The 19,637-nt window shown below is 42.6% G+C and overlaps 1 protein-coding gene and 1 long non-coding RNA gene across 2 annotated transcripts in view; both read right to left on the bottom strand.

The window, feature by feature from the left end:
* LOC120906732 overlaps positions 1 to 19,637 on the bottom strand; it is a 187,879-nt gene that overhangs the window by 99,463 nt on the left and 68,779 nt on the right. Inside the window, exon 5 of the mRNA XM_040318633.1 lies at positions 10,856 to 10,951. Within this exon, the coding sequence (XP_040174567.1) occupies positions 10,856 to 10,951 (96 nt within the window). The remainder of the gene's footprint in view (positions 1 to 10,855; positions 10,952 to 19,637) is intronic.
* Positions 4,385 to 5,856, bottom strand: LOC120906733. Its single transcript, XR_005740148.1, has 3 exons — positions 5,379 to 5,856; positions 5,207 to 5,304; positions 4,385 to 5,113 (listed from the first exon to the last, which is right to left on the bottom strand). It is a non-coding gene; the product is annotated as an uncharacterized LOC120906733 (long non-coding RNA).

Genomic DNA, 19,637 nt, shown 5'->3' on the forward strand with positions numbered 1-19,637 from the left:
GTGATGATTGCCTTGCCGCACGAGAGAGAGTACAACTGTCTCACGATTTGGAGGAGAGGAGCATGGCGGTAGCAGCCCACCGTACAGCGAAAAGTCTGCTCGAGAAGGCCATCCGTACCAGCAAGCGCCAACAGTTCCAGGAGCTGATAGACATTGCCGAGACCAACGATTTTGGAACCGGTTATAGGGTAGTGATGTCCCGACTGCGGGGTAGCCCTGGGTCTCTGACCTGTTCCCCACGCACCCACCCGTATCATGGCCTTTCTCTTCAGATGCTCCAACGACCGTCCCATTAGACAGCAGAGTAGAACCGGAAGAACTACTATCTATCGCTGCCGGGATGGTAACGAGGAAGGCCCCAGGTTTGGACAGGATCCCGAACGCTGCGGTGAAAGTGGCGATAGAGGAATACACGGAGGAGTTTTGCCGCCTGTACCAGGACTGTCTCTCGCGCGGCACCTTCCCGCCGCAGTGGAAAAGACAGCGACTGGTACTACTCCCGAAGCCTGGCAAACCCCCCGGAGAGAGCAGCTCGTATCGACCGCTGTGCATGCTTGACGCACTTGGAAAGGTACTAGAGCGGCTCATCCTCAATCGCCTGAATCGTCACATCGAGCAACAAGACTCACCGCAGCTGTCTGATGCCCAGTATGGATTCCGCCGAGGACGTTCTACCATCAGCGCAATCCAGCGTGTTGTTGACGCGGGCACAGCGGCCAGGTTGTTCCGCCGCACGAACACTCGCGATAAACGCTGCCTGATGGTGGTGGCACTGGACATCCGCAATGCGTTCAACACTGCCAACTGGCAGGCAATCGCCGACGCGCTGCAAAGTAAGAATGTCCCGTCATACCTGATGAAGATCATAGGAGCCTACTTTGAAGGACGCAAGCTGCTGTTTGACACTAGCGAAGGCCCTGTCGAACGTCACATCAGCGCAGGAGTTCCACAGGGGTCCATACTGGGCCCTGCATACATATGATGTATGACGGGGTTTTCGGAGTTGGGCTGCCGCCGGGGGCAGAGATCATTGGCTATGCTGATGACCTGGTGCTATTAGTCCCAGGCACAACTCCGACACCTGCAGCAGCAGCAGCGGAGGAAGCAGTGGCAGCAGTGGAACAGTGGCTTCTCGAGCACCGCTTGGAACTGGCTTATTCTAAGACGGAGATGACGGTGATCTCCAGCCTCAAGCAGCCTCCAGAGGAAGTTTCTATCACTGTCGGCGGAGTGAACGTGCCGTTCTCGCGCTCCATTAAATACTTGGGGGTGCGTGTACATGACCACCTATCATGGGTACCCCATGTTAAGGAGATAACTCTGAAGGCCACGTGGATTGTGCACGCCGTCAATCGACTCATGCCAAACCTCCATGGGCCAAGGACGTCGAAGTCTCGCTTGCTGGCAAATGTGGCCGACTCGACCATGCGCTACGCAGCACCTGTATGGCACGGAGCGATTGGCAATCAAGAGTGCTGCAGATTACTTCGTCGGGTGCAACGTAAGTCGGCAATTGGCTTGGCCAGAACGTTCCGAACGGTTCTACGAGACTGCAGTGTTGCTTGCGGGTCTCTTGCCGATCTGCCTGGCAATCAAGGAGGACACCCGAGTGCACAGTCGCCGTGGAACAGGTTTAAACAGAGCAATACGGAGGGAGGAGCGCCAGCGGTCCATGGAAGAGTGGCAAGCAACGTGGGACGCAGACGCCGCCAACGAAAGAGCCAGCAGATACGTCAGGTGGGCACACCGCGTAATCCCGGACGTGGGATCCTGGCAGTCACGGAAACACGGAGACGTCACGTTCGAGGAACACCAGGGAAGAGCAACGGGGTAGACGCCACCCAACACCATCATCTCCACCCAGAGCGGTAGGGAGGCGGGCAGAAGTCCGATCTCTTGAGGAGCGCTATCGCAGGCAGCTACTGGTAGTTGAAGAGCGTCGGCGAATATCCGGCCACAGTGTCGGTGGAGTAATCTCGCAGGAGGATGGAACATTTATCGAGGCGTCTCGACAAGGCATGAACGGTGCAGAAGAGACTGCAGCGACTGAGGCAGACGTGGCATCACGCTAGATGATGTTGGTGGTCTGTGGAGGATCAAGGGAGGACCAAAGTATGGTCAAAAGGACGATCTCCGCATCCTGAGCGGCAGGGAGAACAAAACGAATATGAAAGGGAAAAAAGAAGGGGGGAAATAAATATGTGTTAGGTGCCTGGCGCACGGGAAAGCGAGGCTCCGAGGAGCAGTAAAAGCCCTCCCTCATAGACCCCTCCCTGGGCAAGAGGGAAGGGAGTGGGCGAGGACAGGGGATATAATGTGTAAACCAATAAGAACAATGAAACCTGTCCGTGATCGAAAAAAAAAAAAACACACACACACACACGCACAATCGTACGTATGTATCGTACGCACAAGGCTTCATGTTGCTTCGCGAAGCGGAGATGGATCCCACACAAATGGATCCCAAACTACGGTTGTATTGAATGGGTGTGGCGCTGCGGTTGAATCATGTTCATCAGCAAGATTCGGAACGCTTTTGAGCGCAATCCACATTTTACCACGCGTACTCCATTCTATTGCTCTGCAGCTGCTTTGCGACTGCCATTGACATGCTAAGCTCGTTAGGCTAGCTGAACAAAAATAGATAGTGCACAAATATTTGGCTGAAAACATGATAGTTCATCGTACTATACAAACACGCCATCACGCAACTGCCACGAAAACAAGCACTAAAATAACCGAATTGTTGGGCCTAAAGAACATGATCGTCCAGTTCACCACAATGGGAGGTTTTTTTTGCTAGTGCTTTCTATTTCATGATGTTCTCGGACGTATACCACATAAACAATTACATCGTCAGGCAAGTACACTTTGGAGACCACGAAACACACTCTGTTCGCGCCAAAACGGTTCGCTCCGACAGTGAACCAGTTGCAGCGCGTGTGAAACACGCAGCAGAAGAAAGAGAGAGAAGTTCTAGAATTCTTAACGTTAACGTTTTTGCATTATTCTCGTGCGCGATCGAATTAATTCTCTCACACCCACACATTTGAATTCTTACGATTCTCTCCCATGAGCGAACGGTTAACACTTTGACCGCCGGCCTGACGTCACAGTTTTTGAGTGAGCACGTAGCGCATGGCAAGAGAGCGATGAGAGCGACAGTTTCTCGTGCCATTGTTATCACTCTTTTGTTTCATTGCGATAAGCGGCGTAGCACATGTCGTTCTCGTTCCCTCTTTCCTACCTCATTCGTTCTCAAGAGAATCACAGAGCGCCAGATGCAAAGCTGAACGGTGAGCAAAACCGTCATGCGAATTTATATGACACGGCGCTTAAAGTGTTAAAAGCGCGAGCCAACGCGGAGAGCGTTGTTGTTGGTTTAGAACTTGCGAAGCAGACAGACGAGCAAATAAACACAACCAATCCTGTTTTGGTACTCTGAGTGTATCAATTCCTCGTGTTAGGCAGAAAGAAAATCGGTCTTCCTCCAGGCTGAAGCTAGTGGGCTTCAGCTCTTTTTTCACCGGTTGTTCTCCGCGAGGTGGAGGCCTTACAACCCTCCACTGTTTTCTTCTCTTCCCACGTTGGGGCAGCTCAGTCCCCAACACACTCTAATGCAAATATGTTTTATATATTTTTAGGCTGTTTGAGTCATATATGGTTGGATTCCTGTAGAAGAAAATGGCCTTGCCTTTTGTGGTAACACGTCTTCGCTAAATCAACTCAATAGACTGGACAATAACGGTGTCAAATTCTGAGAAAAAGTAGCAATTAATTATATATTATGTAATGGTAGTAAAAACTGATAATTTAGGTAGTAAGCATAAACTTTACGCCGGTCTCGTAGTACAGTCGTCAACTCGTACGACTTAACAACATGCCCGTCATGGATGGGTTCAAGTCCCAAATAGACCGTACCGCCATACGTAGGACTGACTATCCTGCTATGGGGGGAAATCAATTAGTCACTGAAAGCCAAGCCCACAGAGTGGTACAGGCAGGCCTTGACCGGCAACGGTTGTTGAGCCAAAGAAGAAGAAGACGAAGCAAAAACTTTATTAATTTCCACTTCTGGAAATAATGTTAAACTAAATTGTTATAGTATAGTACTCTAGTAAATTATACTTTTATTTGCGACTCTGGCAGTTCGTTAACAGTTTCGTGTTTTCGGAAGCGGAAATATGACTTTTAATGTGAAGCTTTTATTACGTTTCAACATTCCTTATTCCATAAAAGTCACAAAAAGAGCATGTAAGACTTTTTTTTATAAAACTAGTGATTTTCCAATTTATTCAACTTCCACAATAATGAAAACATTAGCAACTTACTTATACTAATTCATAAAATTATTTCATTCACAAAATATGTATGTTATGTCAAAATATGTTTTCAAAGAAGACAAATAACTAAAATTGATATTAAAACTACTAAATCTAAAATTCATATTATTTAAAATATTTACAAAGATTCAGATTTTTTTCCTCTTTCTTCTTTTTCGTAAACTTCCCTCAACTAACGCTTTTAATGACCCCGGTTCTTTGGGCAACAGAACCAGCGTTACGGAGCTTCTTGCTAATTTTTTTTTTTCTAATTCTGCTATGTCCTGAATATTTCCAATTTCCTTTAATAATCGTAATATATTTACATTTGTCCTAAATTCTACTTTTGTTTTTTACGTCCTACTCCTAGTCCACTCCACGAGCACTTCATTAAAAAAAACTCTATTAAAAATTATGTACAGGGCTTCATGCATCCTTGGTATGCTTCCTACGGACTTAAGTTTTTTAAGGAGCCACGTTTTGATAAAAGAAAAACGCTCCGTCAGCATCAAATCCGCCTCAAATTTGGCTAGCTCGTTTTTGTCACTAATTTTGGCAAAGACAAACCCATCTGTTTGATCCCCTTGCACTATCACTGCAACAGTATCCAAAGGCTGAATTGGATGTTGACGTTGCATTGCTAAAAGTTCATCTAATTTCATATGTAAATCTGTTGTTAGATTCGTCAATATATGTATTTTCCTGTTATTTTCAACAGCCAGGCTTCTGCAGTAACATTCCTGCTCGCATCCACACCCGGCAGCTGCCACACTCGAAGCGTTCATCGTAACCTGCAATGATAATATAAGTATATTCCACATTTCGTTTAGATGAAAGTTATGGGGTTATTTTATTGATATAAAATGTGTTTTAGTTGATCGTACAGGTTACAAAAGCGAAGAATATACGACGAATCTCGAACAACCAGTACAGAACAACAGCTGACGTTCTTCAAATAACAATTCAGTAGCTTCAAATACAGCTGAAAAGAGAAGGTTTATCAGTTGTACTTCGATCTAAATTTTACGCATTTTGATCCTTTATTTATATACTTACAGGTTATCAGTAAACACAAGCAGTTTTTTCGCAAAAGTTTTCTGCAATTCTGAATTTTATAACGTTCACAAAAGCGACGCGGCTATCTTTCAATAAAAAGTAAACAGAAAAAAATTCGTTTTAATTTAATTTTGACATCGGGTGTGGTCGCGATGACTCGAGCAGGTTGGAACATAAAATTCTTTGGATGGGATTCAGTGCGATCCGTGACGTCACTGAGCGCCGGTTCATTTTAAGCTTCTTCTCTGAGTTCTGCTTATACCAACAAGCAGAATTCAAGCAGAGAAGAAGCTGTGGCGATTTCCATACAAACTCTCTCTGAGATTGTTGAGTGGGGTACTTATCGCATGTTCGCTCTCTGGTAATTCAGGAGCTCACCTTACCTGAGAACTTACTCGAGCTACTCCACGCAAACAATGAGACCCCAAATGTTGAGTGATTCAGGCCGAGGGGTATGAGGAAGCTTGAGGAAGCACGGAGAAACGCGCTGCGATGAGAGTTGCATTCTGTTTTACACGCGCGCTTCACTAACACCAATACAAATACCGTGCTTTGATCAGCCGTCTGTGAATGTGTGTGTCTTCTTTCAGCGAGCTCAACAACTTGCATCTGCTCGTCACATCGTGTTGTCTCGCTTACACTACAGTATCGAACCATCGCTCCGTATGTCCCCCCCCTCCTACGCGTACAAAACCACCAATACAGCGCGACGCTTTGCCGGAGATGGTTGCGCGCGTTTTGTTCTAAGTTCCGCGCGCAGTGTTTGTGCGTTGATGCGCATTTCGTGCGCCGGTGTGTTTTGATGAAGTGTGAAGTGAACAGTGTGTACAGACTAGGCTTGGGCAATTTGATTCTTTTCAGTGAACGCGTGCGATGTAGTTCGTTCAGTATGATGAACTGAACGCGTGCGGTAGGTCAGTCGCTCAATTGTAGCTAAGTACCATTTTTTAAAATATTATGTTTAATTTTATCGAGATTTTAATGCAAGAACAAAAAGTTTTTGCTTTTAAGGCTGCATTTTTAATTATAAATACCGTCAGTCCGAGATACGCGGTTCATACATAACTAGGTAACTAGGTTTTTACATTAAACCATTTATGTATCACAATTCATGCAGAAAATTTGAAAATTTCTGGTTTTTAAGAGGCTCTACAATTTTTGGTAAAACAGTAATTTATCTTGCATTTGAGAATCCTTTGAGCCAATTATACTAATTGCACACAAGAACTTAGAAAACGTAGCTCGAGAACAAACTGTATATACTTAAGTTGATTTGTAACGAAAGCTAATCTAAATGAGTAAAATCTACAAGCTTTCTTTTTTATGTTGCTGTGCGCTTAACGAGTTCTTTTTGTGCGACTGAACTAACTGAACGCGCGTGCGGCAGTGTGCGACAAGAGTTCTTTTTGTGCGGTAGTGTGCGACTGACCCCACTGAATACGAGTGCGGCAGTGAGCGACTGAACTAACTGAACGCGCGTGCGGCAGTGTGCGACAAGAGCTCTTTTCGTGCGGTAGTGTGCGACTGACCCCACTGAATACGAGTGCGGCAGTGAGCGACTGAACTAACTGAACGCGCGTGCGGCAGTGTGCGACAAGAGCTCTTTTCGTGCGGTAGTGTGCGACTGACCCCACTGAATACGAGTGCGGCAGTGAGCGACTGAACTAACTGAACGCGCGTGCGGCAGTGTGCGACAAGAGCTCTTTTCGTGCGGTAGTGTGCGACTGACCCCACTGAATACGCGTGCAGCAGTGAGCGACCGAACTAACAGAACGCGCGTGCGGCAGTGTGCGACAAGAGTTCTTTTTGTGCGGTAGTGTGCGACTGACCCAACTGAACACGCGTGCGGCTGTTTGCGAATGACCCATCGGCTATGAGTGTTCTTTCTCACTCAGAATGGGGTCAGTGTGCGGCAGGAGTTCTTTTTGTGCGGCTGTGTGCGATTGATCAATCTGACCACGCTAGCAATATGTGCATTCTTTCTCGCGCAAAGTGCGATCGATCTTCTTGTGTCGTTGTGTGTGACAAATTCTGCCGACCCAAAACGAATGTTTTTTTTTTTTCGTTCAGTCTATGACACCGACAGTTATCTTGCATCTCTTTCAGAGCACATTTCAGTTAGTTCTGTATGCGTGCGGAAGACCTACCCGTTCACTTTTTCGCGTGCGGCGATCAACCGCACACTATAATGAACTGAGTGTGCGGCATAGGTCTCGCACAATTGTCCCATGCCTAGTACAGACTAGTGATGGGTAACCGGAATCGCACCCACGGCTCGGAATCGCTTCCGAGCATTACTACTCCGGCTCCGATTCCGAAAAATTCAAATCGTCGATTCCGCCCGGAGCCGTCGGAGCCGTCCGGAGCCGTCCGGAGCCGTCGGAGCCGTCCGGAGCCGTCCGGAGCCGTCCGGAGCCGCTAGTCGGCAGCTGGAGCCGTCGGAGCCGTTGGAGCCGTTCGAGCTGTCCGGAATCGTTGGAGGCGTCGGAGCCGTCGGAGCCGTCCGGAGCCGTCCGGAGCCGTCGGAGCCGTCCGGAGCCGTCCGGAGCCGCTAGTCGGCAGCTGGAGCCGTCGGAGCCGTCGGAGCCGTCCGGAGCCGTCGGGGCCGTTGAAGCCGTTGGAGCCGTTGGAGCTGTCCGGAATCGTTGGAGCCGTCGGAGCCGTCCGGAGCCGTCGGAGCCGTTGGAGCCGTCGGAGCCGCTAGTCGGCAGCTGGAACCGGTCGGAGCCGTCGTAGCAGTTGGAGCCGACGGAGCCGGTTGGAGCCGTCCGGAGCCGACAGAGCCGACGGAGCCGTCCGGAGCCGGTCGGAGCCGTCGTAGTCGTTGGAGCCAACGGAACCGCTTGGAGACGTTGGGGCCGTCGGGGCCGTCGAAGCCGACGGAGCCAGTTCGAGCCGTCGGAGTCGTTGTAATAGTCGGAAGTCTTCTGAAGCGCTTTAATTTCCCGATATCAGCGATGATTTCATTTTAAAAAACAGCTTACGAGTAAAATAAGAGTCTTCTGCATTGATTGCTCTGAAGTTGTTTTTACTCTCTTTTTTTACTCGTAAGCTGTTTTTTACAATAAAATTATCACTAATATCGGGAAATTAAAGCGCTTGAGAATGCTTCCGACCATTACAACTACTCCGACGGCTCCGACGGCTCCGGACGGCTCCAACGGCTCCAACGGCTCCGACGGCTCCACCGGTTCCGGACGGCTCCGGCTGCCGACTAGCGGCTCCGGACGGCTCCGTACGGCTCCGACGGCTCCAACGGCTCCAACGGCTCCAATGGCTCCAACGGCTCCGACGGCTCCGGCTGCCGACTAGCGGCTCCGGACGGCTCCGGACGGCTCCGACTGCTCCGACGGCTCCGGCTGCCGACTAGCGGCTCCGGACGGCTCCGGACGGTTCCGAACGGCTCCGAACGGCTCCAGACGGCTCCGAGGTCGGAGTTTTGCACCTACCTTCCGGAACCGCTTCCAATTTTGGCGGAGTCATTCGGAAGCGATTCCGGATTTTCGTTGAATTTACCCATCACTAGTACAGACGCACATGCAGTGCATGCATCGACATGCATCGATCATCTGCTCTCATTCATACGATGGGCCGATTTGGTACGTACAAAGAAAACAGGTAAAGTCTGAACCTGTTTCTCTCAGCGTTCTTTTCGTTCCGGTAAAGAACGGCGTTCTCTTTTCTTTTGCTTCTTTCTAGTATGAACACACACACACACACACACACACAATCTGTCTATATGAGTGATAACAGCGCAAGCCATACTCTCTCAGTCAAAGAGATAACTACACACCTACAGCCGTGAAGCCAGAGAAGGAATGAGATTTGTGGGTGGGAAGCTAATCGCCAAAATTTAAAGAGACAATCCTGCACTAGCGGTAAGCGCAATGAATGAAATGTTTCTTTTTTGCCATATGGATTTTATCAGTATAGGTGCGTTATTTGCACTGCATTGTGGTAGGTAATGAATTGCTATGTGTCTGGTGCTAAGCTGCTTCGTTGCGCATGCATCTCCAATGAACTCGTTTGAATTTTTACCTGAGATCTTCTTTGTGCAACTAAATATTGAGGGTGCATGACACGTTTAGCCTTCCGCAATAATTTCTTTAACGCCGTTTATCGCCCCGTAAAACAGCGCTATTCTTATGGACAATTAAAGTGCTCTACCGGAAATTTTCACACCGGTAGTTCGCCGTACAGTATAATGTCAACCCTACGGAAACAACTAAACAGTGTATGTATTTAATATAAACCAATGTTATTCGATGCTACCTGCTTCTATTAAGAAATATTAATTCAATCAGAGTAGTGTAATCTTGTAAGCTATTTGATTTGGCATCAAAATTTCATATGCGTTGCAACAAATTTCTAATTTACTTCTTTATTTAGAAGTATAAAAGGGAATAATGATTAATTTTAGTAAAAACAAAAACAACAAAATGCCTTAACCTTTTAATGAAAAAGGAATTGTATAGCGGGCTACTTAAGTTAAGCGTTTATATTTTAGTAGAAGAATAGTTTTACACATTCAGTAAACTATTATTTAGCTTTGTTTTAATTGAAACTAAGTGATTACTGCACAAAAAATATAATACACAATATTCAATGAATACTTTCAAGTTAACCATATATAAAGTGGGCAACTGAAAAAAGCGTAACCATGGCAGGTCATCCTGCGTTCCCTTGAACCTGCGTTCCACGTTCCGTTCTTTTTCTCCAGATTGGCAGGTTCGTTCCGTTCCTCAATTTTCGGAACTATTCTCATCACTAGTTTGGATACACCAGACCAAACAGTGAAAAAGTACCTGAGTAACACGAACAAACATATAAGGCAGAAACCGTGGCCACTGGTTGTGCAGAGGCAAGCAATAACGCCAAAACCCAATGCGATCATTTCTGCCAAATTTCGGGGGAATTTGATATGATACCCCTATATCCCATCGAATTTCAATTTTCTGGATCAACTGTTGAAAATCATGCTGAAGAAATTTAAAATTATTATGATGGAAATAAAATATCAGATCGATGGAATAACATTTTGCACACTGTGATACTGTTACGTATTTTTGAGTAGGAGTTTCTTCTAACGTTGCAGTTTGTTATACTAGGGGGAAGGAAGAATAAAATTTGCAATTTTTGCGAACGATTAAAAAAATAATTGAATAAATTAATAAAATTAAAAAATAAAATTAAATGGACAACATAATTCATTCGAAAAGTATTAAAAAAGGTGTATGTGGGAAAAGAATAAAAGTATATGTGGGAAAAAATAAAGAGTATGCTGAAAAAAATATCTACGTTATCCGAGACGTTATGCGTTATGCTCTCTCCACTTTGCTTCCAATAACTGTAGAAATCACTAGCAAAATAAATATTCTTAGGCCACTTTGTTTGATCCGAACCTAATAAGTTTTTATCACTTGTTGACATTTGCTTGCTTTCTCAACTTGTGTTAATTAATTTTGCTAAATACTTACATCAATTTCAGCTCCTGGTATGCTAAAATTTCGATATGGTGGGCTACGTCCTTTAATATATTCAAATATTTTGTTGTCTTCTTTAAGAAAGGTTACCTGAAAAGAAAGTAAGATGAATTTATCTTTGTAAATACATTTTTTTTTCATCCGAATGAAATCATAAAATCAAACGACATCACCACAAAATCGGCAAATGTTATTTATTCCTCTAAAGCACATGGCTAAAAAGTCTTTAAATTTGTAAATCTTTTATGGAAAATCCACGGGTCTATCGACTAGTGGAACAAATATTAAAAAAAGGGAATCTTACGTACAAAGACAACTTAAAATTATTTTTGTTTGAACTGAATTCCTTTTCCTCGCCCATGACTCGAATCGCCGATTGTTGGTCTTCATGGTACACTGCAGGAATATCCAATTTGATGTCAAGATCCTCCTGCATTCGTATTAGCCTAAAGCCTTGGCATGTCGTCTTGCACAATGCTATAAGTTCTGCTTCTATTGAAGATTATAAAATTGTTGTTTGTTTCTTTGCTGACCAACTCACCGTACTACCGTAAACTTTGAAAACATAGCCAGTCAGCGAACGCCGATCGATCGCATTGTTTCCCCAATCAGTGCTTCGATATGCTTCGATAGCTGGAAGATTCTCATCACTTTCGAAATGTAAACCGATGTCCAAAGTACCATGGTGGGACAACTTTTAAATTGCCTAAAATAATGCACTGCTGCACACAAGTTCGGCCTAGTTGTCAAAGTTCCAAACATTAAGCATTCAATAAGTTTTCGATATAGTTTATCCACACGATTGCCTTCTTCATCTAGTAGCATTTGCAAACAATTCTCAATCGAAGTTGACACTGGTTGATATTGAAGGACAAATGAGCATAAAAAAGAAGCGGTACGACGACCAAGCTGTGTACCTTTTACACTTTCAACGAGGCTCCGTGGATATGAAAGTGTTGCGTTCGATAACAGCATCTGAGCATCAAGTAGTGAAGTGGCGCTATTTTTCAAACAGCAATTCAATCATGCAGTGCAAGAACTGCCAACGCTTTGGACACGGAGCAGCTAATTGTTACCGTTCACCAATGTGCGTTAAATGTGCCGAACATCACGGTTCATCAAACTATGCGGTGGCTAAGAACTCAACGGATGGTGTTATACCTAATCACAAACTTTAATGTGCTAGTTCCTACGCCAAAACTTCGAGCAGTAACCAAAACGATTTATTTAATTCCGATCAAATAATCGGAATTGTTAAAGAAACTTTCTCATACTAGAGAAACTGTACAAATAAGGAGGATCAAATTAATTAGGATCAAGACCACTGTCTTCAAGATTGTTAAAAAATATCGCTTTCCATGATGGAAAGACAAACCGACGTTGTAATTTCGTACTGAAATGCTAATAGCATTACCAACAAAAAAGGGGATCTTATAATTTATCTAGCAAAATATAATATTGATATTGTGGTAGTGTGTGAAACATTTCTCAAACCTGGTCAAACATTTAAATCGCTAACTACAAATCATATCGATTAGACGGACTAATTGGAGCATAGGGGGGTGTTATGGTGCTAATTAAAAGCCATATAGACCATGAAATACTTCCTTCTTATAATTTAAAAGTAATTGAAGCTATAGGTATTCAAATTAGTCCAAATAGCATTCCTATCTCGATTTTCGGAGCATACCATCCAGGAGCTAATACTTTTTTATTCAGGAGGGACGGCTTTGCCGTATTGCTCAGGTGCTAATACTGATACAGTAAAATTTATAAGCGACATTCAAGCTCTAACAAACATAAGAAATAGTTTCTTTGTTTGTGGAGGCCTAAATGCGCGCCATAGAATGTGGAACTGTCTGTCATCTAATCAAGCCGGTAATATCCTCTTTGATGAATAGCAAAAAGGTCAATTTTCTATATTTCATCCAGACTCACCCACATACCATCCAATAAATACTAGCAATAATCCCTCCACAATCGACAATAATGTCCCACAAATTAAGAAAGCACACAGATAACAAAAATCGTAATATGGTTTCCAACCAGGACTGACAACTCATCAACTAGACAGGCTAAAGAGTGACATAGTTGCTGATAGGAATTTTAAAAAAATCATCCGGATTAGTATTACTGTATTCAACAAAGGCGTTCGATTAGATCTGGCATATTGCTTTAATTTATAAACTCATTCATTTTAAACTTCCAAAATTTATTATTCACACTATCCATAGTTTTAAAACATACAGAAGAAATGCGGTTCACATCTCTAACAAAACTTTTGAATCATACACTCCAATAGCAGGAGTTCCTCAAGGCAGTGTGCTTTCGCCTATTCTATTAAATATTTACATATCTGATATTCGTAAAATGAAAATGAAAAACGATAAGGTTTTGATTATTTTGAAACATATTCACCCTCTACTTGACTTGACACTTTGCGAACGATCTTAGCAGTGGCAAATCAGAAGGGTATGATAATGCACCAAATGACATGACACAACCCGAAGGGTTGGAAACAGGGAATAGTCTTGTATGTCGTCCAAAAAAGTCTTTCTTCTTCTTCTTCTTTGGCTCAACAACCGTTGTCGGTCAAGGCCTGCCTTTACCTCTTGTGGGTTTGGCTTTCAGTGACTAATTGATTTCCCCCCATAGCAGGATAGTCAATCCTACGTATGGCGGCACGGTCTATTTGGGGCTTGAACCCATGACGGGCATGTTGTTAAGTCGTACGAGTTGACGACTGTACTACGAGACCGGCCTTCAAAAAAGTCTTTACATGAACTTAAACAGGTGTCAAAAGCATTTGCGATTCCATATGTTTGTGAAAAAACTAAGATTTAAAAGAAGTAAAGCTTGCTTCATTTAGAATTGGAACAAACTGTTGCTCATATTGTGGCGCTCCTGGTGGACGGATTTGGTAGCTCTTAGCGTCAACGAGTCGGGCATTTTGTCAGCTTGACGTATGTATTTTTGACATTCCGCAAATCGTCTGTAATTAGTGAACAATCAACATGGAAGCCGAAAGAAGGGAAAAAAATGTGCACAGTTGTTTGGAAAATCCTTTGTGGTCTGCATCTAGGCTAGCTAAAAAGTTGAAATTTCCCAGAAATACCGAATGGCGCGTTATCAAACGGTATAAGGAAACATTGACGACGATTCGGAAGCCTCAAGCCAATCATCGAAGTGGAACTGTCGACCGGAATCTGCGTAGTAATATTTTGAAGACGATTAAGAGGAATCCTAATCTGTCAGACCGCGATTTGGCCAGAATATTCGGTGCTGCTCATAGTACCGTCAGGAGAACTCGACTCCGGGAAGGAATCAAGTCGTATCGAGCTAGCAAACAGCCAAATCGCACCATAAAACAGAATAGTTCGATCAAAACTCGTGCTCGGAAGCTATATGATGAGGTGCTGACCAAGTTCGACGGGTGTTTTCTGATGGACGATGAAACCTATGTTAAGACTGACTTCGGGCAAATCCCAGGTCAAAAATTTTACTTGGCAACGGGTCGGGGCAGTAGCGAGTTTACAGTCTCGGGGGCCCTAAGCAGTATGAGTTGTTGAGGCCCCTTTGTACATTATTACCGGGGGTACTCGGCATCCGTCTTTGATTATGTAACATTTTAACTTAAATTTTGATGCTGCCGGGGGAGGGGGGTGCTTATGGTTCGTCTAGCGCGGGGCCCCAACGTCCATAACCCACGCCCTCCTTGCTAATACAGTACCATATTCTATCAACTGTTATGGATTATGTACTAAAGATTCCGGGGCCCCTCATTGACGGGGCCCCCCGCAATTGCTTACTTTGCTTACTGTTAAATACGCCACTGGGTCGGGGGGATGTTCTCGCCAAATTTAAATTAGTTTTTGCCGACAAATTTGCAAGAAAATTTAAGATTTGGGAGGACATTTGTAGCTGTGGAAAAAACGAAAGTCTACCTTACAAACAAGACAATGACGTCGGAACTATATCAAAAATAGTGTCTCCAAAAACGAATTATGCCATTCATTCGATCCCACGACCATCGCGTAATGTGTTGGCCAGATTTGGCAAGCTGTCATTACAGTAAAGTCGTTGGAGAATGGTTTGCAGAGAAAGGGGTCCAGTTTGTTCCGAAAAACCTTAACCCACCCAACTGCCCCCAGTTCCGCCCTATTGAGAAACACTGGGCAATCATGAAGAGGAGACTCAAGGCAAAGCGAAAGGTTGTCAAAGACACCAATCAGATGACGACCTGGTGGAATAAGATAGCTAAAACGATGGACGAAGAAGATGTGCGCCGCCTAATGAGCCGTGTTACAGGAAAAATTCGAGAATTCCTTCGAAACTGTGAATATTCGAATTCACATTTGCATAAAAACAGATCTTAATTTCTATTACAAATAACTGAGATACAAGCAATTGTCTATGTTCCAATTCTATCTGAAGCAAGCTTTATAAGTGAAAATTGTTGCATTTGTCCAATCAAAAGCACATCGTCCTCATAGATTAATAAAAAAGCTGATTTTCTCCAGATTCACGCACATACAAACAAGCTATAATAAGCTGGTTGATTTAAACGTTTCAGTTACCTCAGAGGCATTTGGAAGAATGGAGTGGGAAAACTTGACTGAGCAAAACAAATCCTGAAGCAAAAACAAAATTGCTAACTACTTCCTAGAATTAACCTAAATAAGAATAGTGCCAATACTATGCAGATTATCTTTTTTGCTTAAGCTCATCGTAACTTTTCATTGATAATAAGAATTCCAAATTTTAGACAGTAACAGGGAATAGGTGGGTTGGATTGGGATTGTATGAGAAAGGTAGATGTTATTGTATTCATGTTCAAGGTTGATTGATAGAGTTCGATAAGTTCCTGCAAATATAGCTGGAATTCAATTGAGTTAAATATTGTTCGATTGTACTCATATTACAGCTTGTGTGAACTGACTCATTTAGTTGCCTTGGTGGAACATTTAATATTGTTTTGAGGTATTTATTTTGATTTATTTGGAGTCTTTTTTTGAGTGTTTTCGCGCAATTTATCTAGACTGGAGTGGCATAGGTCATACTTGGTCTTATCAAAGGAACATAGAGCATAATTTAGTTTTTAAAGTTGAGTTTTGATTTCCTGTTTAAGAAACAGTAGGTTGAACGGAATAGTTTTTCACTCTTCATGGTGGTGTTTAGTATGTGTTGTTTGAAAGTTAGAATTTTATCCAGTGTCACAGGCCCAGATACTTTATATTATTCTTCTTAGGTATATCCGAATTTTCTATTTGGAGTTGATTGTTTGGAATTTTATTAAATCTAGTGAAAAGTGTAAAAAATATAGCTTCAGATTTTTTTCCATTAATTTTCAGTTGACACATTTTACATTAATTTGAGTAGATTTTAAGAGCTTAATTTAGAGTATTAATTATTGTTTTATTTTATTTACCATGTGTTCCTATTGCAACATCATCCGCATACAAATATTGATTGCAGTTTTTCATTTTACGAATATCAGATATGTAAATATTTAATAGAATAGGCGAAAGCACACTGCCTTGAGGAACTCCTGCTATTGGAGTGTATGATTCAAAAGTTTTGTTAGAGATGTGAACCGCATTTCTTCTGTATGTTTTAAAACTATGGATAGTGTGAATAATAAATTTTGGAAGTTTAAAATGAATGAGTTTATAAATTAAAGCAATATGCCAGATCGTATCGAACGCCTTTGTTGAATACAGTAATACTAATCCGGATGATTTTTTAAAATTCCTATCAGCAACTATGTCACTCTTTAGCCTGTCTAGTTGATGAGTTGTCAGTCCTGGTTGGAAACCATATTACGATTTTTGTTATCTGTGTGCTTTCTTAATTTGTGGGACATTATTGTCGATTGTGGAGGGATTATTGCTAGTATTTATTGGATGGTATGTGGGTGAGTCTGGATGAAATATAGAAAATTGACCTTTTTTGCTATTCATCAAAGAGGATATTACCGGCTTGATTAGATGACAGACAGTTCCACATTCTATGGCGCGCATTTAGGCCTCCACAAACAAAGAAACTATTTCTTATGTTTGTTAGAGCTTGAATGTCGCTTATAAATTTTACTGTATCAGTATTAGCACCTGAGCAATACGGCAAAGCCGTCCCTCCTGAATAAAAAAGTATTAGCTCCTGGATGGTATGCTCCGAAAATCGAGATAGGAATGCTATTTGGACTAATTTGAATACCTATAGCTTCAATTACTTTTAAATTATAAGAAGGAAGTATTTCATGGTCTATATGGCTTTTAATTAGCACCATAACACCCCCCTTTGCTCCAATTAGTCTGTCTAATCGATATGATTTGTAGTTAGCGATTTAAATGTTTGACCAGGTTTGAGAAATGTTTCACACACTACCACAATATCAATATTATATTTTGCTAGATAAATTATAAGATCCCCTTTTTTGTTGGTAATGCTATTAGCATTTCAGTACGAAATTACAACGTCGGTTTGTCTTTCCATCATGGAAAGCGATATTTTTTAACAATCTTGAAGACAGTGGTCTTGATCCTAATTAATTTGATCCTCCTTATTTGTACAGTTTCTCTAGTATGAGAAAGTTTCTTTAACAATTCCGATTATTTGATCGGAATTAAATAAATCGTTTTGGTTACTGCTCGAAGTTTTGGCGTAGGAACTAGCACATTAAAGTTTGTGATTAGGTATAACACCATCCGTTGAGTTCTTAGCCACCGCATAGTTTGATGAACCGTGATGTTCGGCACATTTAACGCACATTGGTGAACGGTAACAATTAGCTGCTCCGTGTCCAAAGCGTTGGCAGTTCTTGCACTGCATGATTGAATTGCTGTTTGAAAAATAGCGCCACTTCACTACTTGATGCTCAGATACTGTTATCGAACGCAACACTTTCATATCCACGGAGCCTCGTTGAAAGTGTAAAAGGTACACAGCTTGGTCGTTGTACTGCTTCTTTTTTATGCCCAGTTTTTTTATCGTCACTGGTGTGCCATTTTTTTCTTTAAGTATTTGTGTGACCTCTTCGATTGGCTTATCGGTAAGGCCCAGCAAAACTATTTTTGTTGTTTTCTCTTCGTCCAGATGGCACGTATGAAAGTTTGCGTTCGATTTTTTTAGGTAGTTTACTACCGCTGTAAAATCATTACTGGTAGTGGTGCGTACCAGAGTGCCGTTGTTTGTAACTGCGGTGGTGTATTTCACTACACCAGCTGCGATTTTTTTTTGTGCACGTCGCTTACGATTGTGCTTGAGATAACGATCGGTGGTGGTAGTTTTGTCGTTGGGCTTATGACCTCTCTACTTGTATTGATCTCTTGATCATCGATCGTTTCTTATATATCGAAAGAGTTTTGATCGGCTTGTCTTCCGGTCTTTGATGAGTTCTCAGTATTATTCACTAAGTTTAGAAACACATTTAGAGGGACAACGGGTCGCCTCTTGCCAATAATGTGCTTCTTGCGGCCCATTACTGGGCTTGGAAGTGCAATTACCTCCTTTGGAACATGCACGTGAATTTACACAAAAAAACTCTAAGTTTGTCAACGTTTCATTTTTCCTTGCTCCAAATTTCATATGGTGTCAAATTGGAAGCTAAAGCCTTCACAGGACATCTATTGGTTAAGTAAGTGGCTGTTTGGATTGCAGGCCCCCAAAGCCTTTTCTACACATTGGAGTCCTTCATCATAGCACAAGCCATTTCTAAGAGGGTCCTGTTTTTCCGCTCACTAACACTGTTTTGTTCCGGCGTATAAGGAACTATAAACTCGATTTGTATTCCTTTTTCTTAGCAAAAATCAAAAATTTGATACTGTATATTCTGTACCGTTATCACACCGCAAATGAGATATTTTTGATCCAAATTTAGCAGAAACTGTGGCTTCAAAGTCACGAAATTTTTCAAAAGATTCACTCTTTGCCTTGAGTAAAAACACCATTGTGAACTTGCTCCAATCATCTATGGAGGTAATAAAGTATTTTTCACCATCAAAACCGACAAGAGTGCTAGGGTCACAAATATCAGAATGAACAAGCTCCAATAATCTGTTGGATCTTCGATCTTCACTTGTCACAAATTGCTTTCAAGTGAGTTTTCCTGCAATACAAGCTTCACAGATAAATTATTCGTCACCTTGCCGCCCAATTGGCTGCTTTCCAATCACCATTTCGTTTCGAAAAATCTGATCTAATCCTTTTGCACTTCTATTACCAAAACGACGATGCCAAAATTCTAAATATTTCGGAACCTTCCCACATGAATAGAGACTCGAATAAGATAAATTCTTAATTTTCACTAACATCAATTCGTACAGCCCCCATCGGCTTCTACATGCGATTGTTGCGACCCGTGTTTCACTAAAACCTTTCCATCTGAAAACAGCACAGTAAGTCCAGCTTCTTCCATTTTTCGTACGCATATGTATTTTCTACCATTGGGCCTGATCGCCAACGAAAGTCGATAACATTTATCCGATCGGTTAATATGTTCCATCCACTGGTGGATAACTTTTTCTATTGGTGTATAACTCCCCAAATAACCAAGATATCGAAAACGCCACCAATTTTCTGTACTAAAAATCCATTTGCACCGAAAATAACCAAAAAACTGTCAGTTTGGTGGGTTAAACCACACATCTACAGAAGCGGCCACTTCAATATTTGTTAAAGTCAATTTTTTTAACAACGGGTAATTCATTTACTCAACATGTATCACCCCAAAAAGTGTACGATTGTGCAATGAAGCAATAAAACTTGTGTGTTTAAGTTC

Source organism: Anopheles arabiensis, chromosome X (assembly GCF_016920715.1).
Source record: "Anopheles arabiensis isolate DONGOLA chromosome X, AaraD3, whole genome shotgun sequence".
NCBI classification, from domain to species: Eukaryota; Metazoa; Arthropoda; class Insecta; order Diptera; family Culicidae; genus Anopheles; species Anopheles arabiensis.